The 18,640-nt window shown below is 39.5% G+C and overlaps 1 protein-coding gene across 1 annotated transcript in view; it reads left to right on the forward strand.

Annotated features, from left to right (window-relative positions):
* STOM (stomatin) overlaps positions 1-17,688 on the forward strand; it is a 31,820-nt gene extending 14,132 nt beyond the window's left edge. Inside the window, exons 2-7 of the mRNA XM_012458221.2 lie at positions 277-380; positions 1,638-1,710; positions 3,066-3,148; positions 7,199-7,402; positions 8,388-8,522; positions 15,375-17,688. Of these exons, the coding sequence (XP_012313644.1) occupies positions 277-380; positions 1,638-1,710; positions 3,066-3,148; positions 7,199-7,402; positions 8,388-8,522; positions 15,375-15,575 (800 nt within the window). The 3' untranslated portion in view covers positions 15,576-17,688. The remainder of the gene's footprint in view (positions 1-276; positions 381-1,637; positions 1,711-3,065; positions 3,149-7,198; positions 7,403-8,387; positions 8,523-15,374) is intronic.
* The last annotated feature ends 952 nt before the right edge of the window (positions 17,689-18,640 follow it).

An 18,640-nucleotide genomic window follows, 5' to 3' on the forward strand; every position in this document is an offset into this window, starting at 1 on the left:
TACAAAGCACAGGGCCTAATAAATAGTAGATGCTTAATAAATGTTTGCTGGATAAAGTAATGAGTAATGTGGAAATATACTTGTGTTATGATGTTACGTAGATAAGGGAAAGTAGTACCTACACTTCAGGGCTGTATGAGGATTAGATGGGAAAATTCATGTAAAACAGCTGGCCTAATGCCAAGCATGTAGGTGTTCAGTGTATGGTAAGGATAAAGATGGTGGTGATTATGCTAGTAACAGCTGTGAGAGTTGTGTATTTTTTGTTTTCAACAGACAGCCCTAGGACGGGCCTTGGACCTTGTGGTTGGATTTTGGTGGCTGTCTCATTCTTATTCACAGTTGTAACTTTCCCGTTCTCAATATGGATGTGCATAAAGGTAAAGAACATTTCATTCACTTCTGGGAAGGGGTCAACTCCTACCTCCATAAACCTACTTCATGTATACATGTGTGTGAGAAAGAGACAGAGAGATACTGTCTCTCTCTTGTAATTCTTATTTCTTTATCTTTCTTTTGGAAAATTTATACTACTCACCTATTAAAATGGAACCTTAAAACTTCTTTTCAGCCATTGCTCTTACATGTGGGCTAAAGTAAGGATCACCATCAAAAATGTCATGGGGTCAGGGATGTGAGATGGTTCTGAGAGAACAAGTTCTTTAGAGTTAGAATTGTAGGGTCTGACTGCTGGCTTTACTGTTTACTGTGTGACCTTTGCTGTTCCCTCACCTGTAAAATGGGAGAAAGTAACAATACCTACCTCACAGGACTATTGCAAGGATTAAATGAATTAGTGTGTCTAAGTGTACTTATCACAATGCCTGGCACATTGTAAGTACCCTCAGTGCTGGTTATTATTTTCTAGCAAGTTGTTAATACTTTGATATATGACTATCATTTATATATTTCTAAGAAGATAAAATATGCTCCAAGGATCTTCAGATCAATTTATTCTTAAGGAAATCAGAAGAAAAATTGTGAAGACTTCAGCTTTTTGTTTTTTTTTTTTGAATTAACAATGCATAAGCAATTTTTTTTTTTTTTTTTTGAGATGGAGTCTCACTCTGTCTCTCAGGCTGGAGTGCTGTGGTGCTATCTCGGCTCACTGCAACCTCCACCTTCCAGGTTCAAGCGATTCTCCTGCCTCAGCCTCCTGAGTAGCTAGGATTATAGGCACCCGCCACCAGGCCCAATTAATTTTTGTATTTTTAGTACAGACAGGGGTTTCACCATGTTGGCCAGGTTGGTCTTGAACTCCTAACCTCCAATGATCAACCTGCCTCAGCCTCCCAAAATGCTGAGATTACAGGTGTGAGCCACCGTGCCAGGCCTGCATGAGTAACTGAATAACAATGTTAACAGCTCAGAAGTGAGGTTATGAATTTGTTTCTGTATCCTATTCTGTCCTTCCTAAATTTATACAGTGAGTATCTATTGCTTTTGTAATCAGTACAAAAATAAAAAATATCATGCTTTGAGAAGGTAAACATTGGACATGTTATAGATATGATTTGGATCTAAAGAAAATAGATGAGGCATCTAATCTGTTTCGAGCAAAAACATATGTTTAAGAAGCCATGCATGTATATGTTTGTACTCTTTATGTTAAATTATCATTTGTGTTTTTATTCTAGATTATAAAAGAATATGAAAGAGCCATCATCTTTAGATTGGGTCGCATTTTACAAGGAGGAGCCAAAGGACCTGGTCAGTACTGGGATTCTGGATTGTTTATCTGCAAACTAAAGTTCTTTTTTACTTTTTTATTTTTATTTTTATTTTTTTTAAGACAGGGTCTCATTCTGTCACCCAGGCTAGAGGGCAGTGTCATGCTTATGGCTCACAGCAGCTTTGAACTCCTGACCTCAAGTAATCATCCCACTCCAGCCTCCCAAAGCACTAGTATTACAGACATGAGCCACCGTGCCCAGCCGGAAATTTTTTTATTGATGTGATTTCCCTTATGAGGGCTTCTTCTACTCTGTCTTAGAAAATAGTTCATGCAGCAGAAGTTGTATAACAATAGCAGTTGCTCTAGCCAATCTTTTGTTACCGTTTCCTTCCTACCTTTCCCCTCCCCTTCCCATTTGAGCTGATAAGATTACCTCTTAAGCCAAGAATAGCTACATCTATACAAGTTTGAGCATGAGAATCTCTACGGAAGAAAGACTTACATTCATTTGGCAAACTTCAGTTAAACTTCTACTGTGTTCCAGGCTCTGGGAATTCAAGGGAGACTAAAACACAGTCCCTACCCTCAATAATCTTCCCATCTAGTGGTAGGATATCAACAAGGAAACAGATAGCTACAACCCTATGTGATAAGTGATATGATTAAGTACTCACAGAGAGCTGTGAGAAAAGACAAAACCAGAGAAGTGTTATTGATCCGAACTAGTAGTAGGCTGAAGTAAGGCTTTCTTGAAGTTACATTTTGATTGAGTCTTGAGCTCTGAAACAGTGTTAACTAGTAGTAGGCTGAGGTAAGGCTTTCTGGAAGTTACATCTTGACTAAGTCTTGAGGTCTGAAAACGTATTAACCAACAGGAGGTGTTTGCAGCAAAAATAGCAAACATAGAAGGGAGTATTGCAGATTGAAGAAACTGGAAGTAGATCAGTTCAGCAAGAGTATAGGGTGGGAAGAGAGGGAAAGTGACTGAAGAGGACAACAAAGGCAGTCATGCAGGACCCTGCATGGTGGAGGGTTTGTATTTTAGAGGGGATTGCTCTGCTTGCAGCTTAGGAAATAGATTATAGGAGAGAAACTGCAAAAAATAGAAAGATGGCCCCGGGAAACGATTGCGTTGGTCCCAGTTTTAGTGGGGAGGGGAAGAGTGATAGTAACAATGGATTAAGGAAATGAACTCCGCAGGCCTTAGTGGGGGCAGTCAAATGTGGGAAGTAAGCAAGAGGAATCAAAGTTATCATTCCTGGCTTCTGGCTCATTCATGAAGATGAACTAATGACTTTTCAGTTCATTAGGTTGATTTTCTTAAAACTAAACGGAGAGGTGAACTGATTAGGTTGCTGGTGTCTCTATAATATGTGTATCTTTGTTGCAGGTTTGTTTTTTATTCTGCCATGCACTGACAGCTTCATCAAAGTGGACATGAGAACTATTTCATTTGATATTCCTCCTCAGGAGGTAAGGTTTTCTTTGAATAACTGAGATATAATATGTGAAAGTGCTTTACAATGAGAGACAACATAGTTAGAGCATAGGCTTTATTTATTTATTTAAATTTTTATTTATTTATTTTTAATAGAGACGGAGTCTCGCTCTGTCGCCCAGGCTGGAATGCAGTAGTGTGATCTCAGCTCACTGCAACCTCTGCCACCCAGGTTCAAGTGATTCTCCTGCCTCAGCTTCCTGAGTAGCTGGGACTACAGATTTGTGCCACCACACCCGGCTAATTTTTTTGTATTTTTAGTAGAGACAGGGTTTTGCCATGTTGGCCAGGCTGGTCTTGAACTCCTGACCTCAGGTGATCCTCCCACTTTGGCCTCCCAAAGTTCTGGGATTACAGTCATGAGCCACATGCCCGGCCAGAGCATAGACTAAATCCTGACTGCCTTCAGCATTTCCAGCTCGGTGACCTTAAGCAAGTTCTTTAACTTTTCTGTGCCTCAGTTTCCTCATCCAGAAAATAGAGGTTGCAATAGTAAGAACTACTGTATAGGATGGTTCTGAGAAGTAAGTGAAATATATGTGCAAAATGCTTAGAGCAATGGCTGATAAATAGTAAGTGCTATAGAAGTTTTTACTATTATTATTACAGTTGGCCCTTTGCTTGCATGGGTTTTGTATATAGGGATTCAACCAACCACAGATGGAAAATATTAGGAAAAAAACTCCACAAAGTTTCAAAGAGCAAAACTTCAATTTGCCATGCATAAGTATGGCATTGAATGTACATGAATGAAGTGATATGTAGGCATTGTATTGGATAATACAAGTAATCTAGAGATGATTTAAAGTATACAGGAAAATGTACATAGATTATATGGTTGGCTCTCCTAATCCATGGGTTCCACATACATGGGTTCAACCAACCATGGATCAAAAATATTTGGTGGAAAAAGCAATAGACAGTGATACAATAATACAAATTTTTAAAAACAGCATAGTATAGCAACTATTTACGTAACATTTACATTATGTTAAGTATAATAAGTACTCTAGAAAGGCTTTATAAAGGAGGATGTGCATAAGTTATATGCAAGTATTGTGCCACTGTGTATAAGGAACTTGAGCATCCTTGGATTTGGGTATCCTCTGGGGGTCCTGGAATCAATCTCCCACAGATACCAAGGGATGATTATTATAAAACATAGTGTAATGCTAATGTAAGTATAATAATATCATCATTGTTGTTACTATCGCCATTTTTACTGCCATGTTTTTCTTCTATGGGTTTCTGATAAAAAACCCTATTTAGTACATTTTTTCTTCTTAAGGTTTTCTTCTAAATAAAATTGGTTAGAAACCAAAGAAATTAGAAACTGCTTATTGGACATTTTAGATAAAACGTATAATATTTTATACTAGTGATTATTTTGTGACTTTTCAAACTACTTCACAAATATTACCGTAGATGAAACTCACAGCAGAATCCCTAGAAAGTATATTGTTGCAGTGAAACAAAGGAATTCCTCCAAATTACAGTGGCAGAACCAAGACTAAAATTGAGCTCTCTGGATTCCCTGTCTAGTACTTTTTCCACAGCTCCATACTAAATGAATTGTACATGAACTCTCTTATGGCCCCTGAAAAAGTGATGGCCATCCTGGGAACCATGTCCTTAGGAGGCATAGTAACTATTGCATACAGAAAACCTAAAAACATCATGAAGGAGGAAGGACAGAAGAATGCTGTCTGTGTTTCCTGGCCAAAGGCCAGTTACTCAACATGGTGATGGAGCCTGACCATGTTGCCTTCTCTTGTCACAAATTCCAGAAACCAGCTTAGGAACTTCATTGTTGGTGCTAATCCAAGTAGTGGGTGAGGTAAGACTTTATAATCCACACAAAGTTAGTGATGCCAGAAATCATTTTGCCCACATTTTACTCATAAGAACAAGACTCAGAGTATCAGTGTATTCTCTGTATGTTGCCCCATCGTCTAGGGAGATTGAGTCTCAGAAGGAGCCCCTTTCCAGGTAGCTATGCATTCCAGCATTTTCTACTATAAACATTACAGACATCTGGCAGAGTTGCTGTTTAAGCTTCTGCTTTCCAGTGGCTCCCTCCTCTCCTGTAAGCTGCTGAATGCAAAGCAGATTGGAACTTGGCAAGCAATCCTTTTTCTGATCCCCAGTGATAAACACTTGCCTATGATAAACAGTAGACAGAGAAGCTGTAGCTTTAAAAAGCAGCTGTGACAAAGTCAAATTGGCAAGAAATTTGGGAATGACACACATTTTCCCATCATGTCATGGAAAATAATTAGTTTTCATACAAGATGGTAACACATTGTACATTTATTTATAAATCCTCCACTTCTCTTCCATGTTAGAAGTATTTTGAGATTACTAAAAGAGGATCACTGCTTTGGTGTCTGGCAGGGCTAAACAGCCATGTAATAACATTGTTTTGTTATTACCTTCCATTTACATAGCTACTTGCACTTTCAAAAGGGCTTCGTTCACAAGTATGTTCTTATTTGATCTTCACAGAAATGGGACAGAATTAGGCAGTATTTATTAGCCCCATCTCACAAATGAGGAATCTGTGGGTCAAGTGGGTTAAAAGCCTTGCTAGAGGCCATCCAGGGACCTGGAGGCACAGCTGGGACTACAGTTCAGGTCTCCTAACTCTCACTCCTGTGCTCCTCATCAGTCAATGTTCTTAGGACCACATTTCAGTTCAGTTCATCTCTCATTTATTGACTACACGCTATGTTTCAAGCTCTCTGACAGGGTTAGAGTTACAAATAATTGCCCTTAAGAAATTCATAGTCTAAAGGCAAGTAGAGGCTGGGCGAGGTGGCTCACGCCTGTAATCCCAGCACTTTGGGAGGCCGAAGTGGGTGGATCATGAGGTCAGGAGTTCAAGACCAGCCTGGTCAAAATGGTGAAACCCCGTCTGTACAAAAAGTAAATAAACAAATACAGACAAGTAGAAATGCAAATAAATAATGTCACTACAGTGAGGTGCAATGGATGTGCAAGGGAAGAGTGCTTAACTCTGCCAGGTAAGTGAAGGAAGTTTCACAGAGAGAAGGACATTTAAATGATCAGTAGAAAGGTGCCAACCTGATATTATGAGTGAGAGAGGCTGGAACTCCCAGGCTGGAGCAATCTTCCTGCCTCAGTCTCCTCAGTAGCTGGAACTACAGGTGTATGCTGCCATGCCCAGCTGACTTTTTTTTTATTGTCTAAATTAACTTATTACAGTTAAGTAAATGTTTTATTCAGAAGAGTTACCACAGTTATCCAAGATGAAATGATAATACAGCTCTTATGTGACAGGTGCTTTTCTGAGCACTTGAATGTATTTAATGCATTAATTCTAGCAACAATGCAAAGGGTACTATAATTAATCTCTCCTTTACAAATGAGAAAACTGAGTCCCAGTGAGTTTAAGTGACTTATGTAACTGTTTTCCTGGAGCCTCTCACTCAGATAACATTTTAGTTTAAAACAAAATTATGTCATGTTTAACATTTTTATGTAGTATGCTGTAAAATATGTTTTTATGCTGACCTTGCTCTTTAAAAACATTCATCTGTACTTTTCATTCCAGTAATATTGTGCAACTTGTGGTTTATCACACCTTAACTCTCTAGTGTCTCTCTCTTGAATATTGTTCCACTCCACCCAACACCCTCAGAAAAATTGTATTCCTTTCTTCAAGATTCAATTTAGGTATCACCCCTACCGCCCACAGATGCCCCTAAAAGCTTCCTTTGGTTCCCTAACCTCCTTCAAAGTAGGAACCAAGTTTTTTCCTACTTTAATCCCTGGTACCTGGTACATTGCTGTTGAGTGGTATCTCAATATTTGTATGACTGAACGAATTAATGGACTTGAATAAATACATTTATTTTATTAAATGTTAAAAGGTATAATTAGCTTTCTGATACCTTCCTAAAGAAAATCAGCTAGTATTATAAGGTATTCTGTAGAATAATATTGCTTACAGTTATGTTTAAAAAATGGTTGACAGATGTAAAATTTCTTCCTTCATCTTATAGATCCTCACTAAGGATTCGGTGACAATTAGCGTGGATGGTGTGGTCTATTACCGTGTTCAGAATGCAACCCTGGCTGTGGCAAATATCACCAATGCTGACTCAGCGACCCGTCTTTTGGCACAAACTACTCTGAGGAATGTTCTGGGCACCAAGAACCTTTCTCAGATCCTCTCTGACAGAGAAGAAATTGCACACAACATGCAGGTGGGGAGTGCATTGATGCTGTTCCCCCCACCCAGAAATTGAAAAATGAAGCAAAGCAAAGAGTCAATAGTTGTTTGAGAATCTTTTATTAATTCAAGTTGCGGGGGGTCTGTGGTCTTTTTTTTTTTTTTGCTTCATAGTAAAATTTTTCAAATTTGGTGGGAGGGGACATTTTTCACATTAGCAGTTCATGAGTTAGTAAAACTCATGCATACATTTTTTGAAAATTTTCTTTAGTGTGTATTTTTTTCCAGAATCAGTAATAACCTTTTTGTTTAGAACAGAGGCTATTCCACAAGGTAGTGTAGGTATTCCTAAAGCTTTATTCTGTGTGTGAGTCCCATGAATTATAACTATTGTGCTTTCCAGTCTTTCTTGAGTAACAGATATTCAGCTAAGCATAGCTTATTCAAAAAAGATAACGTGCTATAACTCTGGATTCTTATTTTTGTATAGACTTCATTGTGGGTAAAATCTATGATCGTATTTGATATCCACAACAACCTATGAAATAGACGTGTGGCTTCATTCCTGCCATTCTAGAGGGAGGAAGTTGAAGCACAAAGAAGAAATATGGCTTACACAAAGTCACATTAGCTCAGGAGCTGGTACACTGTAGCCTACAGGCTGTAGTTTTTGTAAGTAAAGTTTGATTGGAGTATAGCCACAGCCATTTATTTATATAGTATCCAGGGCTGCTTTTGACTACAACAGCTGATTTAAAATAGTTGAGATGGAGACTACAAATAAATAATCACTATATAACCCTTTTAGAAGAAGCTTGCTAACCCCTGCATTAGCTTGTTAGCAACAGAATCAGGATCAGTGAGCCAGCCCCGGCGTCACCATTCCTTCCACCGTAGAGTAACTGTCTCTCCACAACCCTACCCAGCACCTTGTCTCCTCTAAATCCCAGTGAATATAGCCTCTGTCGGCATCTGGGCTGGGCTGAGCTGATTTAGCTTGCCTCCTCTCTTCCTAACAGACTACTCTAGATGATGCCACTGATGCCTGGGGAATAAAGGTGGAGCGTGTGGAAATTAAGGATGTGAAACTACCCGTGCAGCTCCAGAGAGCTATGGCTGCAGAAGCAGAAGCGTCCCGTGAGGCCCGCGCCAAGGTAATATTTTTTTTAGCTTGTTTTTCTTGTTGAGTTTCTCTTTTATTAATAATTACATAAAAGTAAAACATGCTTGCTGTAAAAACTTGAAATAATCTTGAAGTGGTAAAGTTAGTAGAAGTGAAAGCCCTCCCCATAACTTCAAATCATATTCCCCCCGAGGTTACCAGTCTTAGCGGTTGAGTGTATTTGGATTTTATTTGACTAGGTTTTTGGATTACTGGCTTGTTTTACAAAAGAGGGTTATACTGCACATGTTGTCCTGTGTTTTGCTTTCTTCATTAAATATTAATATCTATGGGCATATCAGTACATACAGAGTTACCTCATTCTTTTATGACTGTGTGTACCATACTTTATTCTTCCAGTTCATTAGTAAGGACAAATTAACAGTTCCAACTTCAGAGCAAGTGGATCATCATTCCATCCATATCACCCATCTCTTACTTATTTTTGGCTTCTTTTTTGTTCTGTTTCTCTTCTCAGGATCTTTTTCCCTTTTACTGTTTCCTATTCCTCATTCTCTCTTTTCCTCTTGTTTATATTCTCTTACTTTGACGTCTTACTTTTTTCTCCCTTCTTTTCATCATCATCTGCCTATGTCTTAACCCTGCATGGGTGGCATGGCCCCTCTGGGAGGCTCTGAGGAAATATTTGTTAACCTAACCTGGAGAAGAGTATCATTAAAGATGATCATATGTACAAGTTCGAGGATATCTCACCAAACCCAAGGTTAGGAAGTAGGGGCAAGTCTCACCAAAACAGGAACCGGAAGGCAGTTCAGGGAACTAGTCATCCCTTCCCTGTGACCCATCTCACTATAGATAGTTTGTGTTGGAGAATGTCTGGCTCCCAGGTTTACATGTCTGCCAGGTACACACTAGAACACAGGCCAGCCCTAATTCCACATTCACAGAAGAGAGATTCTTTTTGGTCCAACTTTGGTCAAAGTGCAAAGATACCATAATAATATGGTTCCACAGCCCTATGCCTGTGAATGGGTTGAAGAAGAGGAGCAGTTTTCATAGGAGGAGTTGCTGTGGCCTTGACAAATCTCCCAAGACACAAGGAGCAAACCAATTTGTTGTTGTTAGAAAATAGTAGTAGCTGGTGGTAATTGGCTGACCACAGAACCCTGTTCTCTTCTTAGGATGCCCTTTAAGCCATAAACCAGTCACTATAATTTACTTAGCCAGCATCGAATAGGATAATAGCTCATTTGACATGTGACTTCAGAATTTTCTGTTAACCAGAATTTTTTAGATTTGCCTACTGTGATCATTGTTGCTTTGTGATGATAACCTGATAATACTGCAGAACCCTCAAGTGCCTTCTTTCAAAACCATTACATATAGAAGATTAAATTATGTTTATTTTGTTATTAAATGTGCCCTATCATCTAATTATTTTGAAAATTAGGAATTGCTTTTACCTAGAATATGTTTTTTTGTTTGGTTGGTTTTTTTTTGAGACGGAGTTTCACTCTTGTTACCCAGGCTGGAGTGCAATGGCGCGATCTCGGCTCACTGCAACAACCTCCGCCTCCTGGGTTCAGGCAATTCTCCTGCCTCAGCCTCCTGAGTAGCTGGGATTACAGGCACATGCCACCATGCCCAGCTAATTTTTTGTATTTTTAGTAGAGACGGGGTTTCATCATGTTGACCAGGATGGTCTCGATATCTTGACCTTGTGATCCACCCGCCTCGGCCTCCCGAAGTGCTAGAATATGTTAGTTACCAAAAGGCTCATTTCCAAACCAGATTGAATAATAGAATTTATTATACATATACTATGTAGAATGTCAAAGCCTGAAGGATCCTCAGAGATTATCTTTCGTAGGTGGCAAATACCTAGCCCAGATGCTACCTCTCCATCCTGCTATTCCCATGCTAGTAATTAACCACAGCACTGTTTTCCACTGAGTTTAGACTTGACCTCAGAACCCTTCTACAGCACTCCAGGTAACAACCTTCAACTGCTTAGAGTTAGCTTAAAAAACAAAACTTGAGGCCAGGCACAGTGCCTCACACCTGTAATCCCAGCACTTTGGAAGGCTGAGGTGAGTGGATCACCTGAGGTGAGGAGTTTAAGACCAGCCTGGCCAACATGGTGAAATTCCTAAAAATACAAAAAAGTAGCTGGGCGTGGTGGTGGGCATCTGTAATTCTAGCTACTTGGGAGGCTGAGACAGGAGAACTGCTTGAACCCAGGAGGTAGAGGTTGCAGTGAGCCGAGATAGCACCACTGTACTTCGGCCTGGGTGACAGAGTGAGACTCCTTCTCAAAAAAATTAAATTAAATTTTGAAATTAAATAAATAATAAAAACTTTTTAAAAAATGAAACTTGTTTGCCATCCCACTATTCAAAGGAAAAGTCGAAGCCCAGAAAAGTTAAGTAACATCCACAAGGTTGCACAGTTGATTAGTGGCAGTGGAAATTAGAATTCCCCTCTGCTCCTCACTGCCTCCTCTAAGACTGACTTTCCAGGATGGGCTGTGAGCCTCTTCCATAGCATTCTTAAGAGTTTGGAAAGAAAGTTTCTATCTTCCCTTTATAATAATAAGAAAAGATAGAAGAAACCACTTAGAATTCTGAATTGCCATGCTCCCACTTAGACGGGGCTCTAGGGTTAGTCTGGAAGCAGTCTCATGAACTTGGGCAGTGCTGTCTTGGAGTTCATGCATAGAATCAGAATGAGCCTAGCTCTTCTGTAAGATACAGTAACCCCGGAACAACCATAGGCTTATTATATTGAAATTCTCATGGAAAATAAGGGGCCACAGTTTCTTCAACAAATAAATTACACAGGAAAGGTGAGATAGAGTGGGAGAATCTAAAGATTAAGAGACTTTACAGAAAAATTCCTTAGGCTAATTAACCATCAGGGAAATGCAAATTCACAGTATAAGTACGCGTCACACTAGACAGCTATCAGAATGGCCTGAAAAAAATGAAAAGAAAGGAAAAGAACCAAGTGTGGGTGAGAGAGGAACTAGAACTCTCATATTCTGCTAGTGGCAGCGTAACTTAATACAACCACTTTGGAAAACAGTCTGGCAACGTCTGCCCAAACTGAACATTTGTATACCCTATGAGCCAGCAGCTCCAATCCTAAGTATGAATCTTACAGAAATGCACTCATGTTTACCAAAAGGCATGTACTAGAATGTTCACAGCATCACATTGTCCCAGACTATAGAATACCCAAATGTCCATACCTAGCTGAATGGATAAAATCTGGTTTATTCACATGAAGGCATGCTGCATAGCAAAGAGACTGAATGTAAGTGCTCACACACATAATTGGAGTGAAAGAAGCCAGTCACAGAAGAGGACAGATTCTCCCATGTGTTTCTCTGTATGCTAGGTTTGGTTTTTAAAGTGTTTAGTGGCTTGAAATGTAATATCTTTTGTGTTTGCATCATCTTTTATTTCCTTTTCATAACTCTCAGAAAAATGCCTGGCACGTGCTTTTGGGCTCATGTTCCTGGGTATAGAAGTCTATTAATTGAGAGGGTGGAGTGCAGAAATACAGATCACCTTTCTCTGCCCTTTCCTCTGCCCAGACCACCTGGTCTACAGAAGGGGACGGGTAGTACAAATTTCACATACATGAAAATGCCAGACTTTAAAATGATGTTCTATAAATAAAAAATGTCAATTGCCATGAGATGGCTGCACATTTGACAAAAGCCTTGCAAACCCAGAAATAGCTTGCTTTGCTCTCTAAGATTCTGTCAACAGAGTGTACTTGGCCTGTGTTTAGACAAAGCCGGTGGTGTTGTGTTCACATATTTGGCAGCTTGCTCAGAGCGGCTTTTCTATGAACAAAATGTGTGCCCAGCCTGGTGGGTCTGGCTTCCCAGCCAAGAGGTTGTGTATTGATTGGTGGTGGGAAATAAGATCTCTTTTCAGCTGGTCTGTGTCCAAAGAAAAAAGTGCCTAATTGGACATCTGAGAAGACATGGAAAAAAATCAGAGCCTGCTGCTCTCATAGCAGGGAACTTCTGATGTATTCTCTGTAATGCCTACCTTGGAATACAGTTCTGTGGTTTTCTTTGAGCAGAACTGGCACTTGTCCCTTCTCACAGACATGGCACTTGTCCCTAGGCAGGACATGATGGGTGGCTTTGATAAATTAAGGTTTTTATTCTGTAAACTAGAACCTTTCTCTCAGTGAGTACCATATTCTGCAGCCTGTCTTCATTAATGGCACTAACTTATGCAACCCAAACCTAGAAACCTGGGTCTCAGCCTCTGTTCTCCTTTTCTCCTTATACCTAGTCTCCAAAATCTATTGATAGGGAGAATAGCTCCCCAAACCATTTTGTTCTCTGTCCCCACAACCTGTGAATCACACCAACCACTCTAAAGCAGTTCCACTAGCAGCTTTCACTGTCTTTTCTTCTAACCTCAGACATCCATCAGAGAGGTTTTTCAAACTAGATCTGATGGAGGTTACTTATCTACTTAAAATCATTCTGCAGCTTCCCATTACCTAGAAAATGAAGACCAAAAACCCCGGCCCTCACTGCCCTTCAGAACCTGGCCCCATTCGTCCCCCACATTTCGCCTCTTCCTGGCATGGTATTCAGCCATTGACAGTTTTCTGGAATATGCCAACATTTGTATACCTCAGTACCATTTTATGTGTTCTGCCTAAAACATTTTTCCTCCTCTTTTTCTAAACAGCAAACATTTTATCCTTTAATATTCAACTTCTATAACCTCACCACATCACCCTCTGCAAAAGTGGCCTTCTTCTGTGTGCTAGCACTGTGTCTTGTACCTATTTCTGTCAGCATATATCACACTAGAATGAAATGATCTACTTCCATGTCTGCCTTCCCTACCTGACCAGGAGCTGAAGAAGGCTAGGGATTCCACTCTATCTCTATCCCTAGCTTCTCCTACGCAGGGCTTATTAACCCCTAGAAGCCCCCCAAATTTTGTTGTGTTAAGTGAATGAAATTCACTGGGCATAAGACCGTTGCCTCCAATTCTGATATTTATGGACTATTACGGGCCATCAATTTTTTGAGATTCAAGTGAGGATAATAACCTGGAGAAACTCTACTTTTAATCTTGATAATTATGGTACTTTAATACCTTTCCTTCTCCTAGGATTATGAATTAAAGTAACTGCCTTGAATCTTTTGTGCATTAAAGCATAGTTGGACCTGAAAATCAGGTCTCGTCACTTGCCATTCCTTTATTCATTTAACACTTTATATACCTTCTCTGTCTTCCTCACAAGTGGTCCTCTGAAGTGCATGTTAGTCTGCTTTAAGAATGGGAAACTGAGGTTCAGCATGTTCAGTAACCTCTCTGAGGACCTTCTGCTGTTAAATGTTAGATTTGGGATTTGAACTCAAGTCCATTTGACTCCAGAGCTCCTGTTCTCTCCACTACTCAAGTGAGCTTCAAACTTTTTTGCCTGTGAAACCCCTTATAGAATTTAGAAAAACTATAAAGCCCATTAAACATTTTAAATTGGCGTGTAAAATTTTTCATCTTGAATTTATGTAGTTGCCAAGTATATAATTCCTGGCATGTTGTAAATATTGACATTTTTAAATAAAACTGTTAACATCATTCTTTTAAATGTACCCAGTAAGACTTACATAATAATGATTTAGTTATCTATTAAAAGTATGTGAGTAAACTCCTTCTTAACAGTCAGGAGCTTTTTAAAATTTTTTTTTTTATTATTATTCTTAAACTTAAGTTTTTATTCCACCTTCCCTTCCCCCAGATTCTTTCCCTAACATATATTTTGTCATGAATTATTTTATTAACCTACTGTAACACGTTTAGTTCCTAAAATTATTTTTTAAAACTTTCCCATAACTAAAAACAAGATTCTACAAACATTTCAGAATTTCTCCTAAATAAGAAGCCAATTTTTTTTTTTTTTTTTTTTTTTGAGGTGGAGTCTCATTCTGTTGCTCAAGCTTGAGTACAGTGGCATGATCGTGGCTCACTGCAACCTTCCGAGTTCAAGCAATTCTCCTATCTCGGCCTCCTGAGTAGCTGGGATTACAGGCGCCTGCCACAATGCCCAGCTAATTTTTGTACTTTTAGTAGAGACGGGAGTTTTGCCATGTTGGCCAGGCTGGTCTCGAACTCCTGACCTCAATTGATCCGCCTACCTCAGCCTCCCAGTTTTGGGATTACAGGCGTGAGCTACTGCACCTAGCACAAGAAGTCAATTTTTACTAGAAATGCTTGTCTTCAAAAGATGAATGAGAATTAAATAGTACATATATAGATGGCTATTAATGCTAGAATGAGACAGGATTCAGCATCAATTTTATTCCTATTTTTCATTTTTATAGATATAAGGACTTTGAAATCTTATTTACATAAGTGGATAGAAATGGAAGTTTTGTTTAAAGTAGTATCATACAATTCTTAGCACTCCCTTTGAATTTATGTGCTAAAAAATTATATCACAGTCTTTCAACAAAAAGTGTTTATAATGATCTGTCAGCTTTCAGTTTAGTAAGATACTCATCAGAGAATTGGAAATCCTCTTGACTTGTGAAAAGATTTGCATGAAGTCATTAAAGTTATTTTCTTTCTCAATCCTGCACAGTATTTTGAATTATCCCTTTGTTTGGTACCCTGGAAAATGGGAGAAAGGCTATAGTAAAAGAGAATGTCTTGATCCAGGCACTACTCAGGCGAGTCAGTTTCAGAAAAAGAAGCATATGGAAACTGAGTATGTAGAAATTGATTTCCTTTAAACTATTCTGGCATCCACCCTGGAAAGTTTTGTGGACCACCTGAGGTATACATACCCCGTGTGATTTTTCTCCAGTTCAACGTCTCCTTTCACCTGTCCATAGGTTATTGCAGCCGAAGGAGAAATGAATGCATCCAGGGCTCTGAAAGAAGCCTCCATGGTCATCACTGAATCTCCTGCAGCCCTTCAGCTCCGGTACCTGCAGACACTGACCACCATTGCTGCTGAGAAAAACTCAACAATTATCTTCCCTCTGCCCATAGATATGCTGCAAGGAATCATAGGGACAAAACACAGCCACTAGCCTAGCATAGAGATGAGCGCTACCCTTCCAAGGATGAAGTGAGGGACCAAATTAGCCTTTAACTCATAGAGTAGGGCTTGAATATTCTCCCTCCCTTTCCTTTTCCATATGTCAATTGTGGTGTTCCCAGAATGTATAGCAGTTATAAAAATAGGTGAAAGGATTGTTAGCTTGTAGATACTGAGAGACTGGTGATTTATATAAAGTAATCTGTTAGTCTTTAAATAGTTAAAAGTTTGTATTTTTAGATTATTATGTAGTAGGCTAGATCCCCCTTGTTTTGACTTCCACTGAGTTATTCTGAACCCTCTAAGCACCCAGGCCAGAGGCAAGAACCTAGGCTGTAACTGCTACCTGACACCGCTGGCTGGATTGCACAAAGTGACGACCTTACACCACAACCAGCTTCTCTAGGTCACATGTGCCTTATCTCCAGAGATCCAGAGAGTCTTTTTCTTTTTTCCTCTTTTTTTTTTTTTTTTTTTTTTTTTTTGAGACAGAGTTTTGCTCTTGTTGGCCAGGCTGGAGAGCAATGGCATGATCTTGGCTCACTGCAACCTCCACCTCCCAGGTTCAAGCAATTCTCCTGCCTCAGCCTCCCTAGTAGCTGGGATTATAGGCATGTGCCACCATGCCCAGCTAATTTTAGTTTTTTGTTTTTTTTTTCAGTAGAGTTGGATTTTCACTATGTTGACCAGGTTAATCAAGAACTTCTGACCTCAGGTAATCTGCCCGCCTCGGCCTTCCAAAGTGCTGGGATTACAGGTGTAAGCCCGGCCCAGAGAGTCTTAATTAAGGAAATTTCCCTAATGTTCATTTGTTTTCCAAATCCAAACCATATTTCAGAATAATCCTTACTTGAGAGTAGCCATTTTCTTGCCTGTACTTGTCAGAACTAGGGGAAATAGTCAAGACTAATGAAAAAGATCACCCTAACCCTTCAAAGACTTTTAAATTCACTAGTATAGTGGCCCTTTTTAAAATACGTCCATTTTTTAACATCTTTGAGCCTTCTTTATGAGTAAATGATTCCTCTGTGTTCTTTCAAACCAGCTAAATATTTGTCACAAAAGTGCTTTTTTCTCACTGTTGCCTATTTTCATATATCAGGTTTTAAATAGTTTTAATTTTACAATCAAATTTTCTCTACATTCTATATGCAATTGTTATATATCGATTTGAATAGTCTAAGGACTAAAATACTTTTTTAAGAGATAAATTCAGGAAGCCATTATATTTTACTGTCCGCATGCTGTTAACTGTGGTACACTGTGAAATATCTCGATTACAAACCCATTCATTACATGGTATAAGGAATTCACAGTATATTGGATTTGTAATGTCTAATGACCTTGGGCAGATGCTGTCAAACCGATGATATCTATATAGATGTAGATCTTTATAATTTGCCTAGTCATTCTTCTATCATGTATACTGATGCTGAAAGAGGAAGTGGTCAGCTCCTCTGGACCACGATTTCTTTGCAAATGTCTGTGAATCTGAGCAACCTGGCATTCTACTTACTGGTCCAGAAAGTTGGCAGGTGACATTTGTAACACTTTGAGACTCTGAGTTCACCTAGGGAAGTCTAAGAATAACAGCTTTCTTTCCTAGCACTAGCCTTTATAGCTGTCCTTAGATGAACGACTCTGTCCATCCAGCCAATGGATGTTCTTTCCCCTGTACCCCAATTTCAAGTTTATTTTAGGAAACCTTGAACAACCATGTATCCTGGCTCCTAGGTGAGTGTGGAGCAGTGTAACTGAAACTGAAACTCAAGTTGCACTTATATTTTGAATTTTAAAATGATAGTTTTATCTGTTGTGTGAGATGGCTCACCCTTGAGGACCAGGAGTCTCCATATCCTGACTGAAAATCTTTTCTGAGACTTAGAGCAACAATGCTTTTGGTTCCTTGAGTTCTCCTGTCTCCAGATACCAGATGATCTTCACTTCTCTGCCTTGTGAATTCATAACCCCATAGGTTGAAATTAAATCACTTGAGAGGGATGCATAGAAGGAGCTCTAGGGACACAGTGCCAGTGCAAGTGTTTTTCCAGGTGGCCTCCCTTTCCAACAATGTACATAATAAAGTGTATGCACTTTCACTGATATTTTTGGAGTGAGAGTCTGTTTCAGCCTGCATTGAGTATATGTGGATTTCAGTTTTCAGAAGTAATACATTAGATCCTTCAGTTCTGAGCTGGCTGCTTGGGTTCTTTGTGTGCTTTGTGGGCCAGGAGAAGGGGCAGGCTGCTGTGGACCATCTGCTGTCTCCCAGGTCCAGGCCCCCTCTGGTGCACTGGCCCACATACTTTCCCTGGGGAGTTAGAGATCCATGCACACACACACACACACCCACCACAAAGCTTTAACTGGCTTCATTTTCCTTTGCCTTCCTCCAAACGGGACAGGAACCCACTTCTTGCTGTAACCCAGTTAATCACATAGACATACCCTTTACTTAAAAAGAGAGAAAAAATGATATAAAACCAATGGGTTTTACCTGCAACATCTGACCTTTGAAGAGCTGTCTTGAATTAATGGCTACCATTTGGGAGCACCAGTCACTCAGCTCTGTGCACAAATACTTGTACATACATTCTATCATTTTATCTCAAAATAGCTTGATAGACACTTTATTGTCATCATTTTGTAGATGAGAACACTGGGGCTCAAAGGTTAAGACAGCCAAAGTCACATGTTTAGAAAGGAACAGAGCTGGGATTCAAACCGAGGTCTGTCTAATGCCAAAGATTTGTAAGGTGTATCAGTGTATCTTTGTGTGACACGGCCTGCCTCTAGTGCCCCCATCCACACACCACCACTACCATTTTATAGATAGATAGATAGATCACAACTTTTCCCAAGACTATCAAAGTTTATTTGTCTTTATATTCACACCAAACAGGCCCTAAACTTAAACTTTAGTTTGGGGCCATCTGATTCAGCCAAAGTTCATTGCAAAAAGAGGAGAGTTGATTGTACATTTGTAACCACAAATGTGTAAGACACTGGCCTGAGCAAGAGGAAACCAGTGTTCCATAGACTTTGAGCTTATGTCGC

Source organism: Aotus nancymaae, unplaced genomic scaffold, assembly GCF_030222135.1.
Source record: "Aotus nancymaae isolate 86718 unplaced genomic scaffold, 86718_ANA_hifiasm-v0.15.2.pri h1tg000003l, whole genome shotgun sequence".
In the NCBI taxonomy this organism is placed as follows: Eukaryota; Metazoa; Chordata; class Mammalia; order Primates; family Aotidae; genus Aotus; species Aotus nancymaae.